The 25,784-nt window shown below is 42.5% G+C and overlaps 1 protein-coding gene across 2 annotated transcripts in view; it reads left to right on the top strand.

Annotated features, from left to right (window-relative positions):
* The window catches only part of NSMCE2 (NSE2 (MMS21) homolog, SMC5-SMC6 complex SUMO ligase), a 130,148-nt gene that overhangs the window by 13,119 nt on the left and 91,245 nt on the right, over positions 1-25,784 (top strand). For both annotated transcript variants that reach the window (XM_035319684.1, XM_035319683.1), the window contains one exon: positions 16,315-16,421. In XM_035319684.1, coding sequence (XP_035175575.1) covers positions 16,315-16,421 — 107 coding nt within the window. The remainder of the gene's footprint in view (positions 1-16,314; positions 16,422-25,784) is intronic.

Below are 25,784 nucleotides of genomic sequence, written 5' to 3' on the forward strand. Positions count from 1 at the left end.
CGGTTCCTCAGTCACCTGCCGTGCTCGGCTGCGGCACAGCAGTAACGCGTTCCTCGAACGGATTTCGAGGTGCTGGTGCTATAGCATCGTACTCTTGTATTTAGTAACACGAAAATGTAAATGGAGGGTTAAGGTGAACAGTGGGGAAAGAGAATTAGTATTATCAGATCATAGATTTTTAAAGCTGTTTGGGACCAACGTGATCTACCAGTTTGACTTCCTCCGTAATACAGATCATTGCATTTCATCCAATTATTCTTGCATGGAGCTGGTATGTTGTGGTTGAACTAGACAGCATCATCCAGCGTGAAATCCAATCTTGATTTAAAGCTAGCTTGCTGAGTAACTGTCCTCAGTGTGTTCTCATGGAACTGTATTGCACCTGAACAGGAGGTCATCCTCTGGACAGTCTCGGTTTTGTCAGAGCTCTTGTGAGCTCTTACATGAAAGCTGCGCAATGGTCAGTGCTCAGGTTTCAGGAGGTAGTTTTCAAGTACATACGTACATACATTCATGTGTACTTGGAATGTATGTATATTTATACTTTTTTTTTTTTTCTTATGAATTTCCTAACAAAGTGGGTAATTTTATTCCCCAAAGGTCGTTAGGAGTTAGGGAGGCTTGCAGTCACCTGGTGGGTTACCTCATGTACCCATCCGTAGTCACTATAAATTTCCCTGTGTCCTAGACCTCATAAATTGGCAGCAGTTTGCAAAATAGATTGTAAGTGGGATTTAAATGCTGTATAGACCTTTTCGCAGACCCTCTGCACGCCAGTGAAGTTAACCTTGAGAGAATGAGCATGCTTACAGCTGTAAGTTATAGGCTTGAAATTGCTGGGTGAGGTTCTTTGGCCTCTACTATGCATGAGATCAGAATAGATGATCCTAATGGTCTGTTCCAGCTTCAAAATACTATGAAGTACTGCAAAGGTCTTATGTGGGCTCTTTAGCACAAAGATAAATCAACCTCTTTGAACAAAAGCCAGAGAGGAATATTTTATCTGAATAATTTACTGTATGAAAATATTCTCTGTAGTATATTAATCTGTCATTTTCTTATCGTCATATTTCTGCCACAGAAATATGGCAATAAGAAAATACAGCTAGCTCCTGTTTAAATGTAGAGGCATACAGTATATATAGAAAATAGTGTGGGCTTTGAAGAACCCACTCTGAAGCTTTAATTTTGATCAATTTGAGTAGATCAGTGTTTAGCTTTCAGTGATCTAATTGTCTGCCTAAGTAACTAGGGAGGGAGGAGGAACCCACAAAAGTTTTCTTAAAAAAATAAAATCTGGGGTTGGCAGCATTTGTCAAGATGAAGAAAATAAAGTAATTGTATTTCTTTTCTTGATTCTTTCCATTAGGGAAAGATTTATCTAAGTAAGCTTTGTGCAGATGTGCTTGGTCAAAGCACTAAAGGAACAGTTACATGGACATGATCATTTTGAAACCTTCATCCTGATCCTCTCCCAAGAGGCAGAGGACACTCACCCTGTTTTTTATTTTTATTTTTAACTTCTAATTTCCCTTCTTTTCCATCCTCATTTGTGCTCATCTCTTCAAGAATTCAAGAATTTGTAGCCGTTCTGTGTTTTTTTTAACCTTGCTGTTTTGTTACTCACAAATACCTTTTCTGTCAGTGCAGGTAGAATTAATCACGAGCTTTTTAATACTTTAAGATAAAAAATGGTTTGAAAAGGGAAACTTAAAAATGCACCCTGACTGAAATCCAGGTTTTATGACCTATTTCTGTTTACAGCAGTGTTATGTGGCATACTGACACTCTAGTGAAGAATGAAGGCTGTAATATGCACTGATTAAATTCCAAGAATTTAAACGGGAATGTTTGCTTCATCAGTCAGAGTCACACACAAGACTTGCATTTTTCTTGTGATTGCTGAGAGTGAGACCCATGAAAAAATTCAGCCTTTGGACGGCAGGCAGAAGTTGTTTGTTTGAACTGTAGGTTTAGATTATTTTTCCTTATAAATTTCAGAGTTTTTTTTTTTCTCTTTTTCTCTTTTCCTCTTTCCCATTTTCTCTCAGTAGGAACAAGGAGGACGTAATGGCATTACAGGAAAGGTGCAAAACAACTGGGATGGTCCCAGTCCGGTTTTGCTGAGGCCTTGAGGCACGGAACAGCTGTGCTCAGGCTGGGGTTGTCGCCGTGTGGCCTTGGGGAAGTCATTCAAGCTCGCTAGGCATCAGTTTCCATTCTTTAAAAAGAGATGTCAGGAGTGTTTTGAAAAGATGCATTAACATTTGAATACCACATACCCCTGCGTAGATATTCGCTTCTGTTGGTGCTTGTGTCTTCTGTGCTTGTGGAAATTACGTTGAGAGTCTGGAAAGAATTTCTGCTCTCTGTAATGGTGGTCAGTGGCTGGAAAAGGTAAGAGAGAGGTAGCCAGCAAAAATCATGTGTGCAGGGGAAAAACAGGCAGCGGAAACCAATAGCCTAGTGGAGGTGTCAACTTCTCCTTTTGTGAATTAACAAGTAAGATGGACCACGGCTCCAGTAAGTCATCTCCAGTATTGCATCTCTGAAATATGCATAGAACACTGAGTGAAGATTTGCACTTAGATGAATTTTTTGAGTAGACCTTTTGGCTATGTCTGTAGAAGGATAGTTTGACGTTTTCATAATGGGTCAGTAAATAATACAATGTGAAATGCTGAAAACTGCTTATCAAAAGAAAATTTACCAGTGAAACCCACGGTCCAGCAAAAAGTCAGCTGAAGTGAAAGACAATCAGCTTTCTCTCTGAATACATAGTTGACAGAGAACCACGTATTTTCTTTCTTCATTAGCTTTGTTTCAGTTTTCAGCCACTGGGTTGTATGTTTTTCTCTGCCAATCAGAGCCCAACACGTTGAGAAATCTTCAGGATGGTGGTGGTAGGTCATGAGCAAGTCACCTTTAACATCTCTTGCTCAAACTAGCCAAGTTAAGCAGCTTTAGTAAGTCTTGATGTAAGACATGCTTTCCAGCCTTTGAGTAATTTGTGTTGCTCTTTCTTTGAAATACTGAAGGAGCTTACTGAAGAATGCAATTAGCAGGATTTAGTCTCATGCTCGTTGATCTAGAAAGAGTCTTTCCCCAGATTATACAATATGTGCCATATAAAGATAAGGATATATCTGCGAAATTGTCTGCATACAGTCGGCCCCCATTTTTATTAAAAACAACGACCAAAACAAAACACAAACCTCCTTTAGATATTGAACAAGGGTCTGGCATTCATTGTGAGCATCATAAAGCACAGATTTCAGTGTAGGGCATCTGGGTAATCCGTCATTGCTCATGCTGTTGTCGCAGCCACACTTCTAGGCATTGTTTGTATTTAGTGCCAAAACTGTGAACTACATAGCCGTTATTATTAATGAGTGGTGAGCTTATGTCTTATTTTTGTTTTCAGGTTTCCGTGTGTGTGTTAATGTACTTTTATGCCAATAAAACCCCTAAGAAAAGAGCCATGAGCCGTTATATAGCAGGATGTGAGAAAGTAGGTGACCCCAAGGACAGTGATCACCAGGAAGATATCACTTGCTATTAGAGAAAGAATCAAAAGCAGGCTAGTAAAAAAAAGAACAGAGATGGGGGAACTGGTTGCAGAGGAAGAGAAGGGAAGAGAAGCAATTGGTAAAGAAAAGTATAATGAAGGAAGAGAGGTAAGAAATAAGAAAGCCACAGCAAGAGGATTAATTGGGACAGTACATTGTGCTCTAGATGACGAAAGATACTTAAATTCTTTCCTAAGGATGTTTTCCATGGAAGCAACTTCTGTAGTTTCTACAAAGCTGTTACACTTTCGCAAAATGGGGAGAGTAGTCTGGCATATAAGTTGAATGAGATCTGGTTCATATAGCTGCAAATGAATCACAGATCATAGAGGCGTTGGGGCTGGAAGGGACCTCTGTACCTCTTCTGGTCCAACCCCTGCTTGAGCAGGGACACCCTGCCTAGGCATGGCTTTTGGATGAGAGGGCATACGTGGTCTTTTGGATTAGTCTCACACTGGGCTTGTTCAGGATATAGAAATGTGTGAAACCTCCTTGCTTTTTTGACATTATCAAAAAAAAAATGCTGTAGTGTTCTGAAATAGGCATATGCTGTAGCGCTTGATAGAAGGTGACAATCTCAAACTGCTCCATAAATTACATATAATGAACTTTCATATGAAAAAAGGCTTAACAAAAGGAGCCAGCTGGCTTAAGGAGAAGGTGGCAGATGAAAAGAACACAATTCAAAGAAGTGTTCACACATTAAGGAAGTATTTTAACAGGCTTTCCCCAGACTGTAAGTGGGAATGGAATTATACATTGCATGTAAATGTCAAGTGACAATAATATCTTGTGAGTTAAATCAACCTTGCAAACTCTTTCCTATTTTTCTTAAGCAGATGAATAAAGTTTAACTTGTGATTTCCTTACTAATCATCTTAGTAAGCAGTGGGTGAGTAGACTTTTTCTGTATGGGTAGATTAATGTGACATTTTCACAAGACTGTTTTTTTTAAAGTTTATTACTTGTGGGTGTGGATCTAATTCACAGCTGCTTTTTGAGTGAATTAGGTATGCCATCACTTACTGAAATTCTGTATTTTTTCAGTATTTTTAGATCCATCTTTTATCCATTCTTCGTTGGAGGTGTGTAGTTTGTCCCGATGTCGCAAGGTAGTCTGTTAATTAAAAATGAAGACTTATTTTCCACTGAAGATACCTACCTCAGTGCACAGATCTGGCTCAGTCACTTTTACAGAAAGCCAAGTTAAAATTAAACAAAATTAAAAAGTTTATCAATATGAAGGGGGGGAATTCTCTGAGCTAGTACATTTCAGCTACACAAATCTCAAGCACAGTGATATGGTTCTGGATTTAATTTATTTTATTAACACAGTGTCTCATAGCTATGTGATACTTTTCCAGTTCTGTTTAAGTACTGAACAGAGGGAGCCTGATTACAGAACATTTCCACACCCGGTCTCAATTTATATTTATATTTTTTTTTCCAAAACCACCCCTTTAAATGACACAAGGCCCCACAAAGTTCTTTCTTTTCTGCAGTGGACAAAGATAACAGGGTTATCTAAAGAAATGCTGAGAGATCATCTTCTGTAGTGCTCTTTAAGCTATCAAATTCCTGTTTTCCTCTCAAAATCATAAATATTTGCACACATGTGAGAGACCTGGGCAATATGGAATTGATTTGTTCCTTTTTTTTTTTTTTTTTTTTTTTTTTTGGCACAGAGATGTGCATTTTCCATATGATAGCAAAATAGCAACTCCTCATAGGAGGAGAAATTCTTGTCTGGAGGTTGTGGAAAATGAAATTCCAGCAATGGAAAGATTTAGCTTTGTCACTTACCAGTATGCAAGAAACAGAGTGAGTGCCACATACCAGCAATTCATGCCAAAAAGGGGAGATCTGCCAATTCACAGAAGAGGTTTTATGTGAAGGAAGCCTGCTAGAGGCAGGATGAATTGCTGGTTCTCATTACGCCTGGAGTTTGTGACCAGACTTTGCCTTTGCCTCGTCTGTGTAAGAGGATTAGGTTGTGGGTGTTTTTTCTTTTCTTTTCCAAGTTGTATTGAGGAATTATGAGCTCTGAAAGTTCTATCTTTGATATTGCTGCATGGTTAGCACTTCGAGAGCACCATATCAATCTGTGATTCATGCTGAATTAGATGTTTAGTGTGGGAGACATCACTTGACCTTCATTTACGTGAGACTCTGGTTATCTGGGCTGCTATAGTCCAACCTGGTTTGTGTCCTGTTATCAACAGAAACTAGAAGATACCCAAGGCATGTGGAAGTATCTACATTTCCAACAAAGAATTAACTTTGGAGAGGACACTCTTTTCTCTTTTTACCAACCTTTACAGACAGAGCCATTTCTGATATGCTAACAGATCAGTGTTCGTGGTATTAAAAACAAAACTTTGTATTGTTAGCTATCCATTGCAAAACTAATTTCTCTCTAATTTATTCCAGTGTATGCATGGACCAGTGTCAGCACCGCGCCTGCCAGCCAAATTTATGTAAAAATTTGAGCCTAAAACTGGAGAATTGTTCTGCCCTGAGCTGCTTGCTGCTGCAGATGGAGTACGTGTAGTCCTCTGGCTAGTTAGCTGAGGTCCAGTGCTGCTCTGTCTGGGACCACTGCTTCTCTTCTCTGGCTTCTGAAGTCAGCAGAAACAGGGGTTGTCGAGGCAGAAATAGAAAAACTTAGAATGGGAGACTGTGTGGGTTCAGAGGGAAAAAAAAAGTTATGTTTGCAAGTCTCTAATCAAAATATTTGACATTTAAAAAGCAGACTTATTTTGGCATTTCTCCTCCCCCAGCTGTTTCACTTTAGGTCAATAATGTTAAAATTTCAGTGCTGGAACAGCATTCATTGGTGTCTGCGTGATGCTGCTGCCTTTGGTTGGGGAAGACGAGCTTGGGTTCTGTGTTCCTTTTGTTTGGCAAAATAACTATGGCCATTGAACCGAGCTGAAATAAGTCGCTGCTGGACTGTCTTGAAGTGAAGGATTGCCTTGAAGTGAGGGCTTTCCTTTGTCTTACTTTCCCATTTGATACGTGTTCAACTGCTTTAACTTGTACCAGCGCAGTCTGCTGATCGGAGCAGCTCTGAGCTGCAGTGGGACCCGTTTGTTGGGCAGCTCGTGTGGAGGCACAGGCACTGGTCCTGGCACCAGCGAAGGTATGGGAGGATGCAGTGAGGGACCGAGAGTGAGACTGCCTCCGCACTGAAACTGTGCTCGGTCTCTGAGCAGTGACTCCCGTGCTTCTCTCCTGCGTCACGGCCCCATTTTCTGGCCAGGCCTCTGACTGCTGCATCTTGTGACTCCGATTTCGTGTGGTGCCACATGAAGCATGTCTACTCGGCGCAATTAGATTTAGAAGCCGATATATCAGCAGCAGACTCGGATGTTGTGGTAGCTGGAGCCCAGAACCAAGATAGTTGCATTTACTGAAGCATTCAATCTGATTTAGTGCGCTCTGATGAGGCCTTGTTGGCTTGGTCACAGAACTAGGCTGCCTCCAGTTCGCTACAGAGACATGTGTCTGTGAATTTTGATTGAAAAAGGTTAGTTTTCCTATCTTTGCTGCTTGTCTTTTCCTCCTATTTCCCCAAAAGTCAGTTTAAGATGGAGGAAATTCTAAGTAGCTGCATTTTGTTGGGTGAGGATGCAGTTTGAATGAGCTTCTCTCAGGTGAGAGTCAGTAGATTCATTAGTGGAAGCAAAGTTTATTTTGTAAAGATCCTCATGGTATTGTTTAAAGTTAGATAATAAGAAATATGCCTCATATTATGGACAGACTTGCACTTCACCCTAAAGTATTTGTTTTCCACGTGTCGATGAAATTTAAAGTAAGAGAAGAAACAGTTACTGACAACAGGAAGCATTAACTTCGGTAAAGAAAGAAGGAGGGGATTATCTCTGTGGAACTTGTGGTGTGCAAGCAGAAATCTTGTATTAATACAGAAAAAATGTGCTTCCTCAAAAATAAAAATGCAGCCTGTTGGAAGTGAACAACGTGATTTTGCTGGTATTCCTTTGCAAGGGAGGTGATAGATCCAGCAGCTTATGAACCTCTTACGGGAATTGGAAATGCCCATTAAAAGGCCTGGAATAAAAGACTTTAAGTTATACTTTTAGAAAGTGTTCTGAGGGATCAAAGAAAAGCAATTACAACACCTTAAGGAGGATTTCTCTCTTCCTTGCAAGACAAATATTGAGTGCAGAGAAATTTTTGCCCCCCCCCAGAATTCTGATCTTGCCAATGTCAAATCAGAGGAGGAAGAGGGCAGAAGGAGGACAGCAGGACTCTGTGTTTAAGACTTGCCAACCTTCCCATCTCCAGTTCTCAGGGAGGCTGGGTCAGCAGCAGCTCGGGGCTCTGAACCATGCTCTGTTGTGTGGTGCAGACATGCCCACGCCTCCACAGGCAAGAAGCTTGTTAGTCATAGGAAAATCCTTTCCCATTAAAATTATTAGTGAATGTTGTTTTCAGCCTCAGTTTCAACGTATGTTGAAATCCGCTGAGAAGAGAGGGGCGTATATATCTAGTTAGGAAAATAGAGGGGTTTTAGAAATAATGATTTCACGAGAGATTGAACTGAGATTTTGGTGTGGAAATAATGTATACCTTGTACTTGCTTAGAAAATACAGGTGTGGTGCTTTTACCTAGTTCTTGGCGAACAATTTGGCTTTGGAAGTTATCCCCCCTGAAATTCCACCTGGCTACAGTTTGCCACCCCCTCGAGCGGGCTGGTACGACTGGTAACATACCTGCACTTTAAATCCAGTTACTGGAACCATTGTTTGGGGCTTTCTTCTTGTTGTTTTTTTGCTTTGAGGGGACAACACTTGGATGTTTCATCGATGCCATTTATAGCATGATGGGGTGAAAAGTCATGTAGTCCCAGCAGGAGAGGAAGGTGGAGGAGCAGCAAGGATGGGCGCTGTGACCTGTGGCACTGCCTCTGTTGCCAAGGGAAGGTACATGAACCTTGGTATTTAACTGCTACTTGTCTGTCAAAGTAACTTCTGTTTCTGTTCTTCTTGGGTCTGTGGATATGGATGGTTTTGAGGAATGATGATTTACTCCTTATTTGAGCAGAGCACAGTAGTCATGGATGGACATCACCGTAATACCGGAAAACTGATACAGGATTATGAAAGGGGAGAGCTTAACTTGCTTCTCCAAACTCTTGCATCTTATAAATGCTTTATCCTCCTTTCAGTGTTCCTGCCTACTAGTTAGACTGTCTTTGTTAACTTTAAATTTTTTTTTTTTTTTTTTTTTTTTTTTGCAGAACCAAATAGGTGTTAGTTGGTAAGATTAATGTCACCATGTCCTTGCAATTTCGTAAGGAGAGAATCACAGAAGCATAGAGTATTCCCAGTTTGAAGAGACCCACAGGGATCATCGAGTCCAACTCCTGGCTCCACACAGGACCACCCAAAAATCAGACCATGTGTCTGAGAGCGTTGTCCAAATGCTTCTTGAACTCCGGCAGGCTCGGTGCTGTGACCGCTGCCCTGGGGAGCCTGTCCCAGTGCCCGACCACCCTCCTGGTGAAGAAACTTTTCTTAACACCCAGCATGATCCTCCCCTGATGCAGCTTCATGCCGTTCCCTTGGGTCCTAAAGAGGTGCTGGTCAGAGAATTTTATCTTTTGTCTGAGGGGATTGGAATAGCCTGGTAATTGCAGGGGTCTTAATATATAGTCAAGCAAGGATCCATTTTCATGTGGCTAGGTGTGCATGTACCAGCTGTTCCATGTCTCGGTACTGTATGAGGGACACTCAGTGCAGAGGTTACAGTGGTAAAAATACATAGACATGATATAAAGACTTCTTTCTGTTTGCCTCCCATAACAAATTATATTTATGTGTACGAAAGATTAGTTTGTCCTTTTATTATTTGTGCGTCTCAGCCTAAGTTAAAGCATCTGTGTCTGTGTTGAATAACATTTTCTTTAGCATTTTATACAGCAAAGCCTGTCAGCGTGTTTTGGAGTGTTTGCTAAATCCAACTCTCTGGGAGAACCCTGCGTGTTTCGCTAGGTATTACCCCAGTGTCAGTAAGTGTTTGGAGATAGTGCCCTTCCTTGCCATGCAGTCTGCTTGGATACCGTGGCAGAAATATCTGGTAAGCTCTCAAGTCTGAACCGGGATCATGATGGCTTTTAGCCTTCCCCTGATAGTCTTCAAGAACAACAAGCATTGTAAGGAAGGATCTTTCAAAAGCGCTGCTGGCCTAGTTCTGCTGGCAGTAGACTTTAAGGGAGTTTCACGTTGAGCAAAAGTTTCATGATTACTTTGTTATAGAATAATATAGTAAGTTGTTTTCAAAAGTGGTTAGTAATACTGGGTACCTCAGCTGCTCCGTGCCCACTCTGAGATGACTCTTGTTTTCAGAACGTGTGCGACACCCACTCTCTGAAAATGCTGTCCCCTTGAAATGGTTCAGACTGGGCATTCGGAAAAGAGGCACCCTGCATCGTCCGTTTCTGTAGAAGTTCGGGCTCTGTCTACAATATAAAGCACTCGTGTTTCATTTCTGTGGGACTGGCAAGAGCCTCCTGAGTCACTGAATCTTGTCTTCCCGTTTCAGACAGTCATAGCCTACAGGGAAATGGCTTGTAACAGAAGAATAGTTTTCTTGTCAGGAGCAGTTCGTAATCTAACAGCCACTCTTGGCTCATCTTACTTTACAAAAATAAAATGTAAGCATTGAGAACCGGGTAATTAGTTTTTTTTTTTTTTTCTTTTTTCTTTTTTCTTTCAGTTTCTCTATAAAATAAATGTTTCAATGCAGACTGGAAAACACTGCCCTTTCCTCTGCAAAATAAAACCTCAGAAGACCTGACTCAGGTGAAGCAAAATGTTTGACCTGAATCCAAGTATTGTAATGTGATTTGGATTTTTTTTTTTTTGCAAACAAAAGCCAAAGAGAAAATAAGGTGAAGTTTTAGGAACCATTCACAGGTGGTAGTTTTGGTGGAACCATGGGCACGGTCAGCTCACAGAGTTCTGCTGTGCTGCTTTGTCCCTGGCAGGTTGCAGTAGTCCTGTCTCCCACACTCATCTCTTTTCTTCCCCTATTTCTCTTTGATAGAATACTGGAAACTCAGATTCAGCATCCTTCTTTCCTTGAGAGGACTTGAACTGGTACTTGTAGATGTGACCTTTCATCCACCTTCCAGAGAAGGGATGAGGTTGGAAGGGATGTCTGGAGGTCATCTTGTCCAAACCCCTGCTCGAGGAGGGCCACGTACAGCTGGTTTCTCTTTCTCTCACTGATGCCATTTCATTTTGTAACACATACCTAATTTTCCCTAGAGTCCTGGTATCTAGGTGAAGGTGTAGGTCTGTAAAATCACTGTCACACACTCAGCCTGTATGAAACCTTTCTGCGCGAGTGGAATGACTTCATTAGGGAGCAGTGAAGGAAATCCAGGAAACACAAGGAAATCAGAACACACTGCAACCCTGCTAAGGCATTTCCTGAGAAGTTGGAGGCGTCTGTAGGACTGGCTTCAGCTGTAAGTGGCTTCTGATTGTTGTGTGGAAGGAAGTTTTGCAATTACTGCCCTGAGTTCCCTTTACTCCACCAATTGTCATTCCTCATGGTTGTTGGCACTCTGATCAGCAATAATTTTTCTTCTCTTGCTAATTGTGGTGGTTAGTTCCGTATCCAGAGGGCTTCGCTGCCATTTTTGGGCATTCCAGTTTCAACCATTTCTCTGGCTTTCACGTGTAGACACCTGCATTCAGGAGATTCAATGTCAGGACACAGAACAGCTTTTTGCTGTTCCTTTGCGTTACTTCTAATTTCTTTCTGTTTACAATTTTTTGTACTAGGCTGCTCTTTTTGCAGCCTAATAGATAATTACGCTACAGATCGGGGAGGTGAGGCTTAGAAAGAAATCTTCAGGGAGAGCTTTCTGAGGAGCTGTCCATGTCTCTGGAGGAGGAAAAGTGAAGGATTATCCTGAGTGCTGGAGAAGCAATCAGCCTCCTGTTTAAGTTCCTGATGGTCTGTATGGGCTGAGTGCCATGGTGGGGTTCAAGTACATCTGGACAGCGGAGGGAACTAACACTGTGGTCTCCTCTGTAGGTCTGTACTGTCTCCGCTGAGCATCTAGACAGTAGGAGGACATCTTACTACTGTCTTCTCCAAATGTTTTGTGTGAATTCATTTAGAAAGATTCATAAAGCATAGGCTGGTAGTTTTATTTTTCCAGATGTGTTGTCCAGCTTTGATTACAAACAGGTTAGAGTTGACCAGAACTGGGGGCAAGGAGATGGGGCAGGGGGAGTCTGTTTTATTTATTTATTTATTTATTTTTAGCAACTACTTCATTAAAAACAAACAAAAAACAACAAAAATGCTTAGCTGTATCCTGAATTGAGCATGCACATTCTCCCGCAGAAGATGGAACTAAATCAAGGAGTCCTAGAGCCTGTATTTCCCTGCTGTCAGCAGTAACTTGAAACCTGCTGGCCAAGCGTGTGTTTTTTCATGCTGCTGGTGCATACGAAGACAGCTGCCTACTACTGCTATTGCTGTTGGCTCGAGTGGCAGATGTTTGTGTTGCATGTGTTTTAGAAGTCTGAAATCCGCTGTCAAAATCTGTGGGCAATGGTTTCCCATTCCTCTTTTGCCTCGTACAATGATGGAAGAAACAGTGTGTAGCCTGGAAATGAAGGGTAACCTAATATGTAGTGCAAGAGGGAGAACTCCCAATGTCCTGCTTTGCTTAAAACTGAAAGCTTGGTTTTCGTTAGCCAATAAAATGAAGATGTCAGTGTTAATATTTATGTTAATCCACGCTGTCTGTGCTTAACTGTTCGTTTTATGTCCTGTTATACTTGGAGGCTTCGAGACTGCCTGTAATTTCACGATGCTCCAGACTACTTTGTGTTTCAGATAGTCTGCTGTGGAAGTGAATGATTACTTTAATTGGTAGGTATGCGTTGGCTGGAGGTCAGCTCTTGCATCGTAAATGAGCAAATAATGATGTGGTTCATAACTTCTGCACAGAAAAAGAGAAAAATCCTTTTTTTTTTTGTGAAAGATCTTTAGAAATCTGCTAACCTGTGGTTGTATACTGGGAACTAAACACTAAACATGGACTCAGGTGTTAGAAGGAAAACAAGTTTGGGGTAAGTGGGGAGCATTTTAGACAAGTGTTATATAGAAAGTGTTAAAGCAGAACTGATTTGACTATCCTGTTACTGTAACTTCTGTTTTAGCACTTTGGGGTTCATGGTATGTAACCCTGCCCTGATGGATGACAGTTTGAATCAGCAGTAAGGCACCTGAGTGTGATCAATTTGATCTCATATTAGAAATGAGAAATTGAACTCTTGCTGGTCTCTTTATGTAGTTTTGTTACTTAATTTGTAGGGAGGCTTTTCGGACTACTAGCCCGGTTGCTGTTATAAAGAGAGTTCCTGGAGTCATGTGAGCTTGAGTTCATACTCATGAAGTGTGGATATTCAGCCAGCCAGTTTTAACATGATGCACATGAGCCTTTGAAAATGAAAATTATGGCCTTGAACTGGGCTTTCTCTGAGTAAAAGACGTAACATTGCAAAATGTATAACCTCTGGGTGGTGAGGGTAAAGGCTTGTGGAGAAATGCTTACTAAACTCAACATATTTAGCCTAGATAAGAAGGAGACTTAACTACAGTATGCAGCTTCAGTGGTATTTTGTGGCAGTAGCTAAAAGCATATGCAGAGAGTTCGCAATGCATTCCTTAGATATGAATTAGAAACAAGATGAGGATAAATTTTGATTAGATAGCAGCGAGGCACCCATCCAGTACTCGCAGAGCGGCTGGTTTTGACGTTGAGCTGCGGAGTGAAAGGTCTGAGTGCTTCGGAGAGCTGGCTGGAGTCTGGTCGGAGGGCACTCAGCAGATAACGCGGTCCCAGTCTGGTGGGAGAGGGAGGGTGCCTCGAGTCTCTCCACTGTGAACCTCCACCGCCTTTCTCCCAGCTGAAATAAAGGTGGCGGTGGGGTTTGCAGAGCGGGTAACACACAGTGCCATTTGAATCTTTCAGAAGCCTGGTATCAGTAATAAATTTTGATTCCTCTTGGGCTTATAGCGCTATTAAACTAATGGGTTGGTGGAGTTTGGGACTGAGTTGTGGGATGGTGATTAGGAAAGACAGGTAAGTCTTTCTTCCCTAATTTCTTGTTCCCCAGTAAGATGAGGTCAGCTGGGATGTTCTCAATTAGTCTGTGGGGGTGTCTGTTGTATGGAAACATTGAAGCTTCTGGGATCCCTGCCTTGGTGAGCTGTAGCACTTCACATCCCCATACAGAAACCCACAGCTTCTCACCGTGTGTACTCAAGGTCTGGTCTGCTCCCTACCAGGAGGGGCAGAAACGATCTTAACTCACCTGGGGAAAGGAGAGTGGTGGGAGAGGAGCCATGCACAGGAGGGTTATTGCAGTGTCTGACGTAGGGCTGTGATTGTAAAAGCAAATGGAATTCCATGTGATGTTAAGTTTTCTTTTAGGTCTTCTTTAGGAGTTGGGAGATGAGTGGAACAACGTGGGAGACTTCCTCTTAGCTCTCAATACCTTGAACTGCAGGTAGAAAATGTGCTCCAGTATCTGTCAAAGGGCAGAACTAGGGGATGGCCATCACTCACCTGTCTACGGTCCTTCAGACCCACCTGTATTTCCATCATGCCTTCAAGGGTGTGCTCTGGTCTGGTGTTAGGGACGGACACATTCAGAGCTTTCACGTTGTGTGTAACATAGCACACAGAGCTCCCTGGGTGTGGAAGACCAGGGAGACAGCGATGACTGTCGCCGAGACTTAAACCAGGCCGGTGGATGGGAGGAACGGTCAGGACGTGAGGAATGTAGGGCAGGATATAGTTAATGTCCCTCTTCCCCGAGCTGTTCCGGCTCTTTGTGCTTTATTTTCGTGTGCTTCTCCAGTCCGGTGTGGTCAGATGAAGCATTATTATTCCTTATCTAAAACTTTGTGAGCTTAGGACAGATGGCGTTCATACGGCTCTCTTGGTGTTCAACAATGCACTCCTCTTCCCCTAATAAAATAGATTCAGGCCGCTGTAGTTTCTTTATGCCGTGGACGTGATTCATTTTGGCCATGGGAGGAGAATGACAGTTACTTGCTACACAAACCTTTCCTGTGATTCACGGAGTGCCGTTCGTGTCAGCCTCGAAGGAGGCACTTCATGTGCTTCCTAGCAGGAAGGAAAGAGAGCACGATCACAGTTACCAGATAGGGTACGGAAACGGGGTGGGAGGGAAGGGAAAGGGGAGAGGGAAATGCTGATTATTCAGAAGAAAGTTGCGGGGATGCCAAAATTCTGTCTGTGCTATCCATTCATCTGCTTAATGAAAAATGGGTACATACCAAGCCTGGGCAGAATTGCGGGAAACATCGTGACTGTGATTGCCGTGTTCACAAAATAGAACGGCTTGTTACGTATCTTTTTTGGGTTGATGTATCTTAGCACTTTTCCTTCTGTCTCCCGCATCCATCAGCGTGGTGTGCGGCTCCTTCCCGCGTGATGCGTTTCAGGAGCAATTTCAGGTTTTGCTCGTAAGCCGGGACAGCCGTGCACAGTGCTTTGTGGCGGCTTTGTGCAGAGGGGGATGTTTGTGCTCCAACGTACCCAGTTAGCAACTTAAGAAGTGTGCTGCCTTGCCAAATAGGAAAGCATTTTCCTTTATTCACAAAAAAAATAAAAAAAAATAAAAAGGAGAAAACAAAAAAGAGCTCTACAGTGATTTTCTTCCTGAAAGTAACAGCACAGCGTAGGGGTACTTAGGCTGCTCGTAAAGGAGAACACTCCGTTAAAGGACTGCCCCTCAGCCAATGCTGCATGACAAACTTCAGGGCTCTTCCACAGCTTCCAGCTGTTTTTTCTGTACCTGGAAACTGCAGAGTGGGAATAAAAGGGAGCAGGAGAAGTAGAAATGTGTTTCCTAATTCCTTAATTTCCTGAATGGGTTGGGGTAGTGGCTGGCTGTCCTCCCACAGGTGGCAGCATTTGGTGCGGTACGTGCCCATGCCAGGAGTTAGCTCGGCTCCTGCTCGGCCCTGCAGCACCCACGGAGAGCCCTCAGCCAGCTGAGGAGCTGCAGGCAGGTCACAGTGGGAAAGCAGAGGTGTAGTTAGAGATGAAAGGAGTGAAATTAGGAGCAGCGTGGCAAAGAATGAAAGTGGATGTGAATTACTAAGCACGTGTCCTTTATTCATTGATTTTTCACTGGCAATTAAAATGTTACTGTCTGATTCACCAATACTGTTGAGTTTTCCATTACTTCCTGGGCTATAAAACGCTGGCTCTGTTTTGATTTTGCACCATGTTTATTGGGGACAAAGGGGTCTAGTTATAGCTGTGGACTATACTGTACTGAGAGGGCATTTCAGTTTCTTCTCAGTATTTCTGAGGCAATGTGATGAGTCATGAAATACAACTTTTGCAGAAAATATCCTGATTGCCTAATGACTAGGTGCTGGTAGATGAAATTACGCATACTCTCTCTTGTTCACATGAAGCCAGGGAAGTGTCCTTCTGAGTAAGATGTTTGTTCAAGTTACCCAAGAAATGTCAAGGTTTACAGCTGCAAAATAGGAAGGAGGTATATGTTTGAGGAGCTTGAAAACACCTGCTGTGCCTTACAGATGTAAGAAATTCACATTAATGCTTGTCTTCATATCTGTAAAGAAGAAATGCTGCCTCAGACTAACCCAGCTGATCATCCCTGTACAAAATATTTTGTTTTGCAGATGATGTGGAGGATGTTAACAATATGGAAAAGGTCATGTTAGAATATGCTGCAATGGACAGAGAACTTAATCATTATATGAAAGCAATCGAAGAAACGGTAAATCAGGTAAGCTGTCACCTATTAGTTACAAAGACATGCTCTTATCTAAATACCGTCTTTTAGTAGATACAAATGTTACATTTAAAAAAAAACAACACCTGAATTTGGGAAAAATAAATCTTCAAACGGTATGAAATACTAAAGTTGCCAGGACAACAATTAATTTTTCTTCCTGCATGCAGCGTGATCCAGTTCTTAATTACATGTTTGTGTGTTACTCCTTTCCACAAAACTCTTGCACCAGTCAGAGTATGGGGCGAGCAGTGCTTTGGGAATGTGTGGGGACCATGTCGTTAGGTCACCGGAGTCTTGGATGGTACCGGCTTCATGCGGCGTGGAAGACAGGAGCTGTGCAAGGAGTGAGGCAGCTGATTTCAGGAATAACCGAGTGGTTCTGGTAGGAGAGGAACTAGTGACACCTGGTTTCCAGTGTCTTTCAGCCCACGTGGATTTGCCGATCCTTAATAAAGGCCTCCCTGTGCTGTGCCCGTGCCCCCCACTGCCTGCCCAGCCCCAGAGGCTCTTCATCCACGCCACCACGCCCCTGTTGCTGCTTCACCTCGCCAACAGCTTGGGGTTGTGGCCTCCTGCCCTCAACAGCACTGCCTGGCCAGCAGCAAGCAAGGTGTCGAAAGCAGATCCACGCGTTGAGAGAATCAGTTTCAGCGCTGGCTACTTGATGGCTTCATTTTCTTGATGGACAGCAGGAGCAGTGTAATTAACATGAGGGCTGTCAAGCACTGGAATAGGCTCTCTGGAGAGGTGGTTATGCCCCATACCTGCTGCCAGTGTGCGAGAGGCATCAGGATAACGCCCTCATGAATATGCTTTGGTTTTTGGTCAGTCTTGAAGAGGTCAGGCAGTGGGACTAGGTGGTCTTTGAAGGTCCCTTCCAATCTATTCCATCCCATCCCGTTCCATTCTGTCCAATTCCATCCCATCATCCTCAGAGAACCCAACTTCAAAAGTAACCTATTTTGGTATCTGCAAATAGACTTTCAAGAATCAATTCTGTAGGAATTTCTCTAGAGGAAGCAAATGCATGTCCCTGATTTCCCTTCAAGGTAAGAAATCTGTGTTTCAAGGTACGAAGGCGTTAGAGCATTTCAGCTATTTTTTTTTTTTTTTTTTTTGCTATTTTTAAAACAAAGGAGAGGAAGCACTAGCTCTATTCTGGGAAATTCTGACAGGTTTTCTTTTAGTGAGTTTTAAAAATCATCCTGAGTCAGATGCTCAGCTGCGAAATCTTCATCCAAATAATTAAATATTGCATGTTTAAAAGGAGCTGGAGACTATGTCTGCATCAGCAAATGTTGGACAGCATACTCGGTGTTCCCCATGCAGTATTTAAATACACATTCCATGGACGTGCCACCATAATTGCAGAACTGGTAGTTTATATTTCTCAGAAATGGGACAGGTCAGAACTTTTCCCTTTTTCTTTGGAATATTCAAGGTTTTTAAAGCTTTCCTGGTAAGGCGTAATGTAGTGCTCACATCATTAGCGATTAATGGTGTATGCCTGGACTTCAGCGACACGTGGTAGGTTTATACAGTGATTGTAAGCCATTAACTAAATGATGTGTTGTTATTGTAACAATATAATAGGAATTTCAAGTAATTGTCAGCAACGTACCTTCTTTCATTATTCCTGTGTTTCAGCCAAGCACTTTCTTCATATTTTAGGAGTATAAAGAGGAAGTCTGTGCCTTAGCTAGCAAAGCGCTCAAATCCTGTTTCCTTCAGATGCCTTTACTCATGATCTTTAAGTTAAGCATAGGCTTAACTGTTGTTTGAAGCAAAGGTAATTTTGTGGGCTTAGGTAGGGCAATGATACAGTCATGATTTTTGGACTGGCTTCAGCAGCATCTGTTGTGTGCACATCTATGCCTGTGTGTAAAGAAAGCGAATACTGGAAGGTTGGTTTGCTTTTTTTTTTTTTTTCTTTCCCCTCCCTAATTTAACTCGTTTTTGTATTGTGTCAGACTCCTCCTTGCTTGCTAAAATGAGCTCCTTCCCCATTCTTTCATTCCCAAGACTTTAAAAACACAGCTCCAAGATGTTTAACGCATTCAAGGGTCTGCGTGGATTATCAAGTCAGTAATGACTGACTCATTAGCCCCAAGCCATGCTTCTCCTATCTTTTTTCCCTACCTCACTCTAGGGAATTTTCTGTACTTTCCACTGGCTGCATTCTGAGCAAACCTTTCAGAGTAAGAGAAAGAAATGCATATAGGGTTCTGCAGTAGAACAAAGATGTGAATTGTTCCCTAAAAACGAACAGCTCATGCTTTGTTCTGGAGGATAGCTGCACCCCGTGCCTCCAGAACCGCTCAGCGGATCTCCAGTTACCTGCCAGAGATCAGCTTCAAATCTGCTTCTGGGAAACAAAGATACCGTTGCTGAATTTAGGGCTGCACCTGGAGGTAGCTGTAGAAAGGCTTGGGTTTAAAATAGCCTCAGCCGGCTTGCTCCCTGGCTCCATCTGAATTCCTTGCCCGAGGGCTTTCCCTGGGAAGTTGCAGCAGGTCACTCAATTTCATAAGTGGGCTGGGTTTTATCCACTGCATTAAGAGTGTTTATCTCAAGCTGGAAAACACGTTTTATCCGATTATTTTGTGAGGTTTTCTGCTGTCATTTTTCTGATCTGTTTTTTTTTTTTTTTTTTTTTTTTTTTTTTTTTTTTCCAGACAGCAGCAAATCTGAAAGTAGGTTGTGTGCTGTGTTTCACCTCCTAATCACCTGCTTGTAGTCAATGTCCAGCTGGGAGTTAGCAAGATAAGGAGATGGCATCAGTTAAAATTCCTGATTTATGGTTTTATTATGTGTGCATTTAAATGACTGGCAGAAAGATACTGTACAAGAGAAGTATGTATTGTAAATAACAAGTAACTAGTACGAGATACAGTTAGGTGTTCTTAAACGTGGAGTTTTTATTGGTTTGGGCCGCAGTGGATGGAATGCAGAAGGTGAAACGTATCAGCATCGCCTTCTGGTTGAATCAGCAGCCTGTTGAGTAAGAAGTGAGCAATTGAATCACAGTGTTTCCAACAATAGGCTGTGGGAAACCCTTTGACTGTGGAAACTCTGTGCCACTGGATTTTCTTGTAACTGTGGAATGACTGGACTCCTACAGCTGCTGCCTTCTTGATTTTTTTTAATGAGTATTTTCAAAAGAACTTAGCCAATATTTGGGCCCTTTCCATGCAATGTCAGGGCAACACTCTTATTTTTAATGTAGCAACAGCAACAGAGGACTGACGGAGCTGCAATATCTCTTGCTGACTTCATACATTGGAGTGGCCCAAGTGATGGGGACTCAGGCTGGCTTGGCCAGCTCAAGTGGCCGGAGTGCCAGCATGTTGTGCCTGCTCTCTCTCTCGCACAATGTTTCTAGATGAGAAGGGATGCTGTCTGTGGGCTCCAGTTGTTGTCTCCTCTTTTCAAACATTTAGCTTTTGGGGGGGACTGGAGTAAATTTTCTGAACTCCCTGGGCTTCTCTAAATAAAATGAATCACAAGATACTCTAGATCTAGGTAGAGAACAAGGAAGACATAACCAACTCTCCTAATGTTGCATTATTCCTGCCTCTTTTTTCTTCTCCTGCACCCCCATGTCTCACCTCTCCACTAAATTTGGCAGGGAAAGAGGATCTTTTTTTCCCCCTGCAAATTGGAGGAGCGTTGAGTTTGGTACTGGCACACTGGCAAAGGTGACTTCGTGCTTCCTGCTGTAAGTTACTGCTTTGCCAAACAGAGATTTATCTTGCTTGCAACCTGTCTTCCTTTTGCTAAGTCTGAGCACTGTGAGGAAGCATGAAATCTAAACCTGAGTGATGTGGAAGAACGGCATAGGAGGTGTGTTTAAGAAGAGTTTTCAGCATCGTACAAAAGAATGGCTGAGAGCTGGAAGAGGCAAACAGAAAGGTAAAGAGCTAGGGCTTGGGGAGTCGGGAATTCATATAGATACATGGAAAGAAGCCTGTTGGAAAGAGTACTCTGAAAATGATGCTGTTAAGCTGGAAGAAATAGATGGGAGTATTAGAAGTTGTCTCGATGCTTGGGTTTTATCCCTGCCCCAGCTTTCCCATGCTGCTTCAGGTGAGTGATTGTGTCAGTGGCTGCTGCTGTCTTCTGTGTTTCCTGATTGTCCTGCGAGGAAACCAATTTGAGTGCTTGAGCTCAGTTTGTGAATTAAATCGATGTGTAATTATAGTTTGAGCACATGAAGTGAAATTAAATGTGCTCTTTGTTGTTTTTTTGTCTATAAAAGTACATACAATTGGCGTAGGTGTGCACCTTGCTTGGGAGTTGAAGTCTGGTTCATTCAGCCCTGATGAAGTTACCTCTTGTCAAATGTTGAGCCCTCCCTTGACAACAGTGAGGGATGTTCCCGTGTTCCAGTTTTGTCTCTATAAAATATACAGGAACTACTCATATTTGTTTTGTATTTGTGGTAATAATTCCTTTTTAATTTATAAAATAAATTTATATAAATTGTATTTATTTATGGTGATAGTTCATTGCAGGGGCAGCAGGGGGATGTTTGTTCACTTTGTCAGTAATGTAGAGCAGATTCCTTAGTACTGAGGTCTGTTATCTTCATGGCCAAGTGTACGGGATTTAATCCTGCTGAGGAATAATTCCTTTCAGTGCAGTTTGTAACTGATCTAAGCAGCATTGCAGGAAAGGAAAGAATCCTATTTAAAACTCAGGAAAGTCCAGGGGCTATATCTGACTCACTAACGGTTTAGAAGAATTCCAGCTTCTTCACTTAGCACATAATACTCTACTGACTTGGGCAATCCTCCTTGGCCTGAGAAAAATGAAAGGGACTTGCAGATAACATCTTTGTAACCCAGGCTCTGCCAGCATAGCTGTGCTGGCACTGAACCCTACTGGGGAAGGCTCTGCCAGTGTATCCAAGTCATGCCTTTTGACAAAGCAAAGGAAGCCAGTAAAACACTTTGAGGAGTGGTAGCTGCACCTGCAGCACGGGTTTTGAAGGAACAGCAAGGTCAACCAGGGGATGTGGTGCCACCTGGTCCCTGTGCTCCTTGGTGGCACAGCTGTGGCAGCAGAGCTAACATGGTGACCACGTCCAGGCTGCGTAGCTGGCACTGACAGTGTCATCAATGCCCTGCTGCCTGTTAAGAGACAGGGCTGGGCCTCAAAAGCAGGTTTTCACTTGGTCTTCTGCAGGGCTGAGTACCGGGAAGGCCATGAATTCCGCGGGATTGTTGTTTTTCTGTTGGTCCAGGACTGTGCCAGCGCACAGTGACTGGCACTGAGATACCCATCAAGGTGCTGTCGTTGAAACCATTTTTGACATGAAGCTTCCTAAGGCATTACTGGGTTTGAGAGAGGCTCAAGAAACAGCCTGGTTTGGTGCAGATGCTTTCTTAATGAGCACTTTGCTCTTCTTTTTCTTCTTGCTACACTGTCATGACAGCATGTTTTAGGGCAAAATCCACCGGTGATATCTGTGTCTGTAACTGTGACCTTTACTGTTCCAGCTGACTTCAGAGCACTGGCTCTGTTCGATACGTGCAATGTATCAGTGTTTCTTGATTCTGAAACTTTGCATGCCAGTCATGACAATTCTGAGACCTTCATTTCCTCAAGAAAGCCCTCTGCTACACAGAAGCTGCTCAGGAATGTGTCTTTGAAGTCTGCTACCATGAAAACGGCTTTAGTGAAATTGATAAATCACTTCTTGGGCTGGTAGGAAAAGTAGAAAGAGCTCTTGTAGTCTTTCACTGCACTTATTCTGACTCTGTAGTTGTAGAAGCCAGTGAATCTGTCTTGAAGTTCACATATAGTGTACTGAAATGCACCATCAGCAGCAACATTCAATCCCCTGGTGAAAGACACCGTATGGGTGTGGTGTTTTCTCTCCCATCAACTAGCAAATAGATCCCTGGAGAACTTGCTTCATCTTTAAACTTTTTGTTACCACTGGGTACCTCCATGGCCATTATTTTGGTACCACGGATGCTAGTTGGAATTGCTCTTTACTTCTTGTTTACATGTTATCTATCAATGAAGTCACTTGAGAGCAATAATTCATCTTACAGAATAGGCACTCTATGGACATTGGGTCAAATCCTTACCATGACTCATGCAGGACAATAGAGGAAAATAATGACTGTAGTTGTGCCTCTGCATAAGGATAGTGCCATAGGACTTACTCAAACTTTTGCAGGCGGACTTAATTCTTGCATTTTCTGGCTTTGGATTTCTTTAACATTTTAAAGTTTATTCTTTGCAATTCCTTTGGCATAGTTTTTTATAATAGCGTCAACTTGCTTTGTCCCACTTCAGCCTCCAAACTGCAATACAGTGTGGCTCTGCTGTAGCCGTGTACTGCGTTTGCTCCAGAAACTGGGACAAGGATGCATTTCAACACATTTCTAACGTTTACTTTCTAATATTTACTTTACCTTTTGTGTCTGTCTCTATGTGTTGGGCTAAGCATTTGATGAAAGCTGATTTTTTATTTATTTATTTTAATATCCCCAGAATTAGCAATCCATGTGTATAGTTCACTACAACGATCACAGAGTGGCTCGGGTTGGAAGGGACCTTAAAGATCCAACCCCCTGCCATGGGCGGGGATGCCACCCACTAGATCAGGTTGCCCAGGACCCCATCCAACATGACCTTGAACACCTCCAGAGAGTGTTAATACATTAGGGTCCGCACTTAAAAACCTGCAGTAAAAATACTTCTCTAGTAAGCAGTATATAAAGCCGTAGGAGTAGTGTTCTTTGATTTATGTGGGTTATATCGCACATCTTTAGTAGTGTCTCTGAGTGTCTCACAGCAAGCATAAAAACGTGTCCTACTTTTTGGATAATAAACCCTGGAAACCCTTGCACACGCGCATAGGTTTGTTTGACTTCGCTGTGATTATTTGCATTTGTCAGGCTAAATGTTTTCCTAAATATTTGCAGTGTCAACTCAGTAGCTGCTGAAACGTCTCTTGGCTTGTGTGAGTAGAGGTGAGGCAGCAGGGGCCACAGCTGGTTAGGAGAGCGAGGATTTGAGGGAAAAGAAGTATTCTGGACCTGGGACCATCAGATGGAAACGGGACCTCTGTAAGTGGGGTGGAAACAGGAATAGTATTTAGAACAAATCTGCAAAATAAATCCTCAGGACTCTGTCTTAATTTGAAAGTTGCATTTGTTAGGCTGGGCAGCAGAGCTGTCCAATAGGTGGGAAACCAGCCTGGGATGAAGGAGGGACTGGGAACTGTTCTCAGGTCTGCTAAGAGCTTATGTGGTTGACCCTTACAAATTGTTCTGCCCTGAGCTGTGGGCTATGGTCCTGTGTTTGTCAATACCACTTTTGTACCGTACCGAATCACCTGGTAGCAAGTTCAAATAAGCGCGATCACACGGAATCACGCTCCTGCTGGCTGCGTGCCACCTGCAGAAGGACAGACGCTACCTGCAGGAGCATCACCCGGTGCAAAATGAGAATTGGCAGAGTGGGTTGCACTTAATCAGAGCGTCATGCAGCTGTGGTGGTTTTGATCTTGTGCTAGACATACTGAAACTGAATTTGCTATCTGGTTCAACCACGATCTCCGTTTCCACATCTGTGAAATGTGAACAACATCCCGTATCTCTGTCTGTAAGAGAGAGATTTTTTTTCTACCTGAAGCTTTCCAAGCAATTTGAATTCAGCTTCGTTATGATTTTATTTGAATGCTCGGGATGGTAATTGGCAACCTGAACTGTTTCTGGAATTCCAGAAGGTCACAGCAGAGAGCAACCGAAAGTCTCTGTGGTTTGGATCCCTGCTTTTCTAGGCAACGGCTGCAGTTCAGAGTCAACATGAGTTAATTCTGTCTCGCTTAGCTTAGCCTAGGGCAGAGAGATAAAAAATACGAAGTGTAGGTGTTGAGGTAGACAGCCAGTGCAAGGTAAAAGGCCATCTTCATCTCAAATCATAAATTATTATTATTATTTTTTTTTTTGCTGATGATGAAATTTATTACTGGAAACGCTGGAGCTGGAGCTTCACTAGACCAGTGGTGAAAATAGCCTCTCCAATTAACCGTCTCATCTGGAAAGCTCCTGCTGACAGTCCAAGGATTTAAATGCTGGGGCCAGGGTTGGGGGGAGTGCTAAAGGCTGAATGATTCTCAGCAGCGGGGGTTTCGACTTGAAATTAATTTCTCCTGTTAATTGAACACACCCAGTTTGATCAGTGTCTTTGGGGAGATCATTTTGGAATGCTTTCCGTAAAATGTCTCTCTCCAAATGTTCGGTATTGTTTTAATTAGTCTAATTGTTTCCAGAGATTATATGTGTATGTTTGGTATTTTCATATTCCTCCCCTGAAAGTTTAAATGTTAGACCACTCATTTAAACACATGTATTCTCTCTCCTAGTGTGTTTTTACTGACCTTATCAATAAAAGCATTAAGCTCCACAGATTTTCCCTCTGCATAATTCCTAGCAGCTTTATAATAAATGACAGATAAAACGTTGCTTACAGCATTAACTGGAACACATTTGTGTGTGTGTGTGGTTGCTACTACTGAACGCACTGTATTCCTGTGACTGCATGATATGCGTTGAGCTGAGTGTCCATCTTTCATTGAATTACATGTTTAGGGCCTTTGCTAAAATGGGAAGAACCGAAGGTTTGTGGAGCATTTCTGTGTTTTACTTTTTAACGCTGGGAGTTTAAGAGCAGCTTTTTGATGTTTCTTTTATTTCACTAAGTTAAATAATGGATTGCTCAGGATTTTCAGCACTTGCACGCAACCTGTTCTGCAGATGTGGAGTTGTCTTTCCTTCTCACCTTTCTCACTGCTCCCGTTGATGGGAGGTAGCGCTTTGATTTAAAAGAAAAGAAAAAGAAGCGTGCCTTCTTTGTGGTTGTGGTTTGCTGCAGTATGCAACTCTGCCTATTTTAATGCCTCTTAAAATTACAAATATATATATTTCTGCTTAAAAGCACAGACACATTTAATTATCTTTCCAACTTGAGACAGAGGGTTCAAAAAAGACCTAAATCCTGCCAGAAATCAATAGCAGCTGTCATGGTATCTCCCGAATGCGGTCCCACTGTTGATAACCTGCTGTGAGTTACAAACACTGTGCTCGATAATAAAGGTTGGCAAACTGAACTAATTTCTGGGCTCTCAGCTTATTTAGCCGAGCTAAGTGCATGACCCCCCTAAGCTGATTTAACCAGCTGAAGTATTTCATTTATCCCCAGACCTGTGTGTTAATTCTGAAACATATTTTGAAAGACTTACAGTGTGTGCATCAATACACTCAAATCTTCCTTGTAAAGTGTATTGTTCACGGTAATGGGCTCACACACATGCACCTGATAAATTCCACAAAA

Source organism: Oxyura jamaicensis, chromosome 2, assembly GCF_011077185.1.
Source record: "Oxyura jamaicensis isolate SHBP4307 breed ruddy duck chromosome 2, BPBGC_Ojam_1.0, whole genome shotgun sequence".
NCBI lineage: Eukaryota > Metazoa > Chordata > Aves > Anseriformes > Anatidae > Oxyura > Oxyura jamaicensis.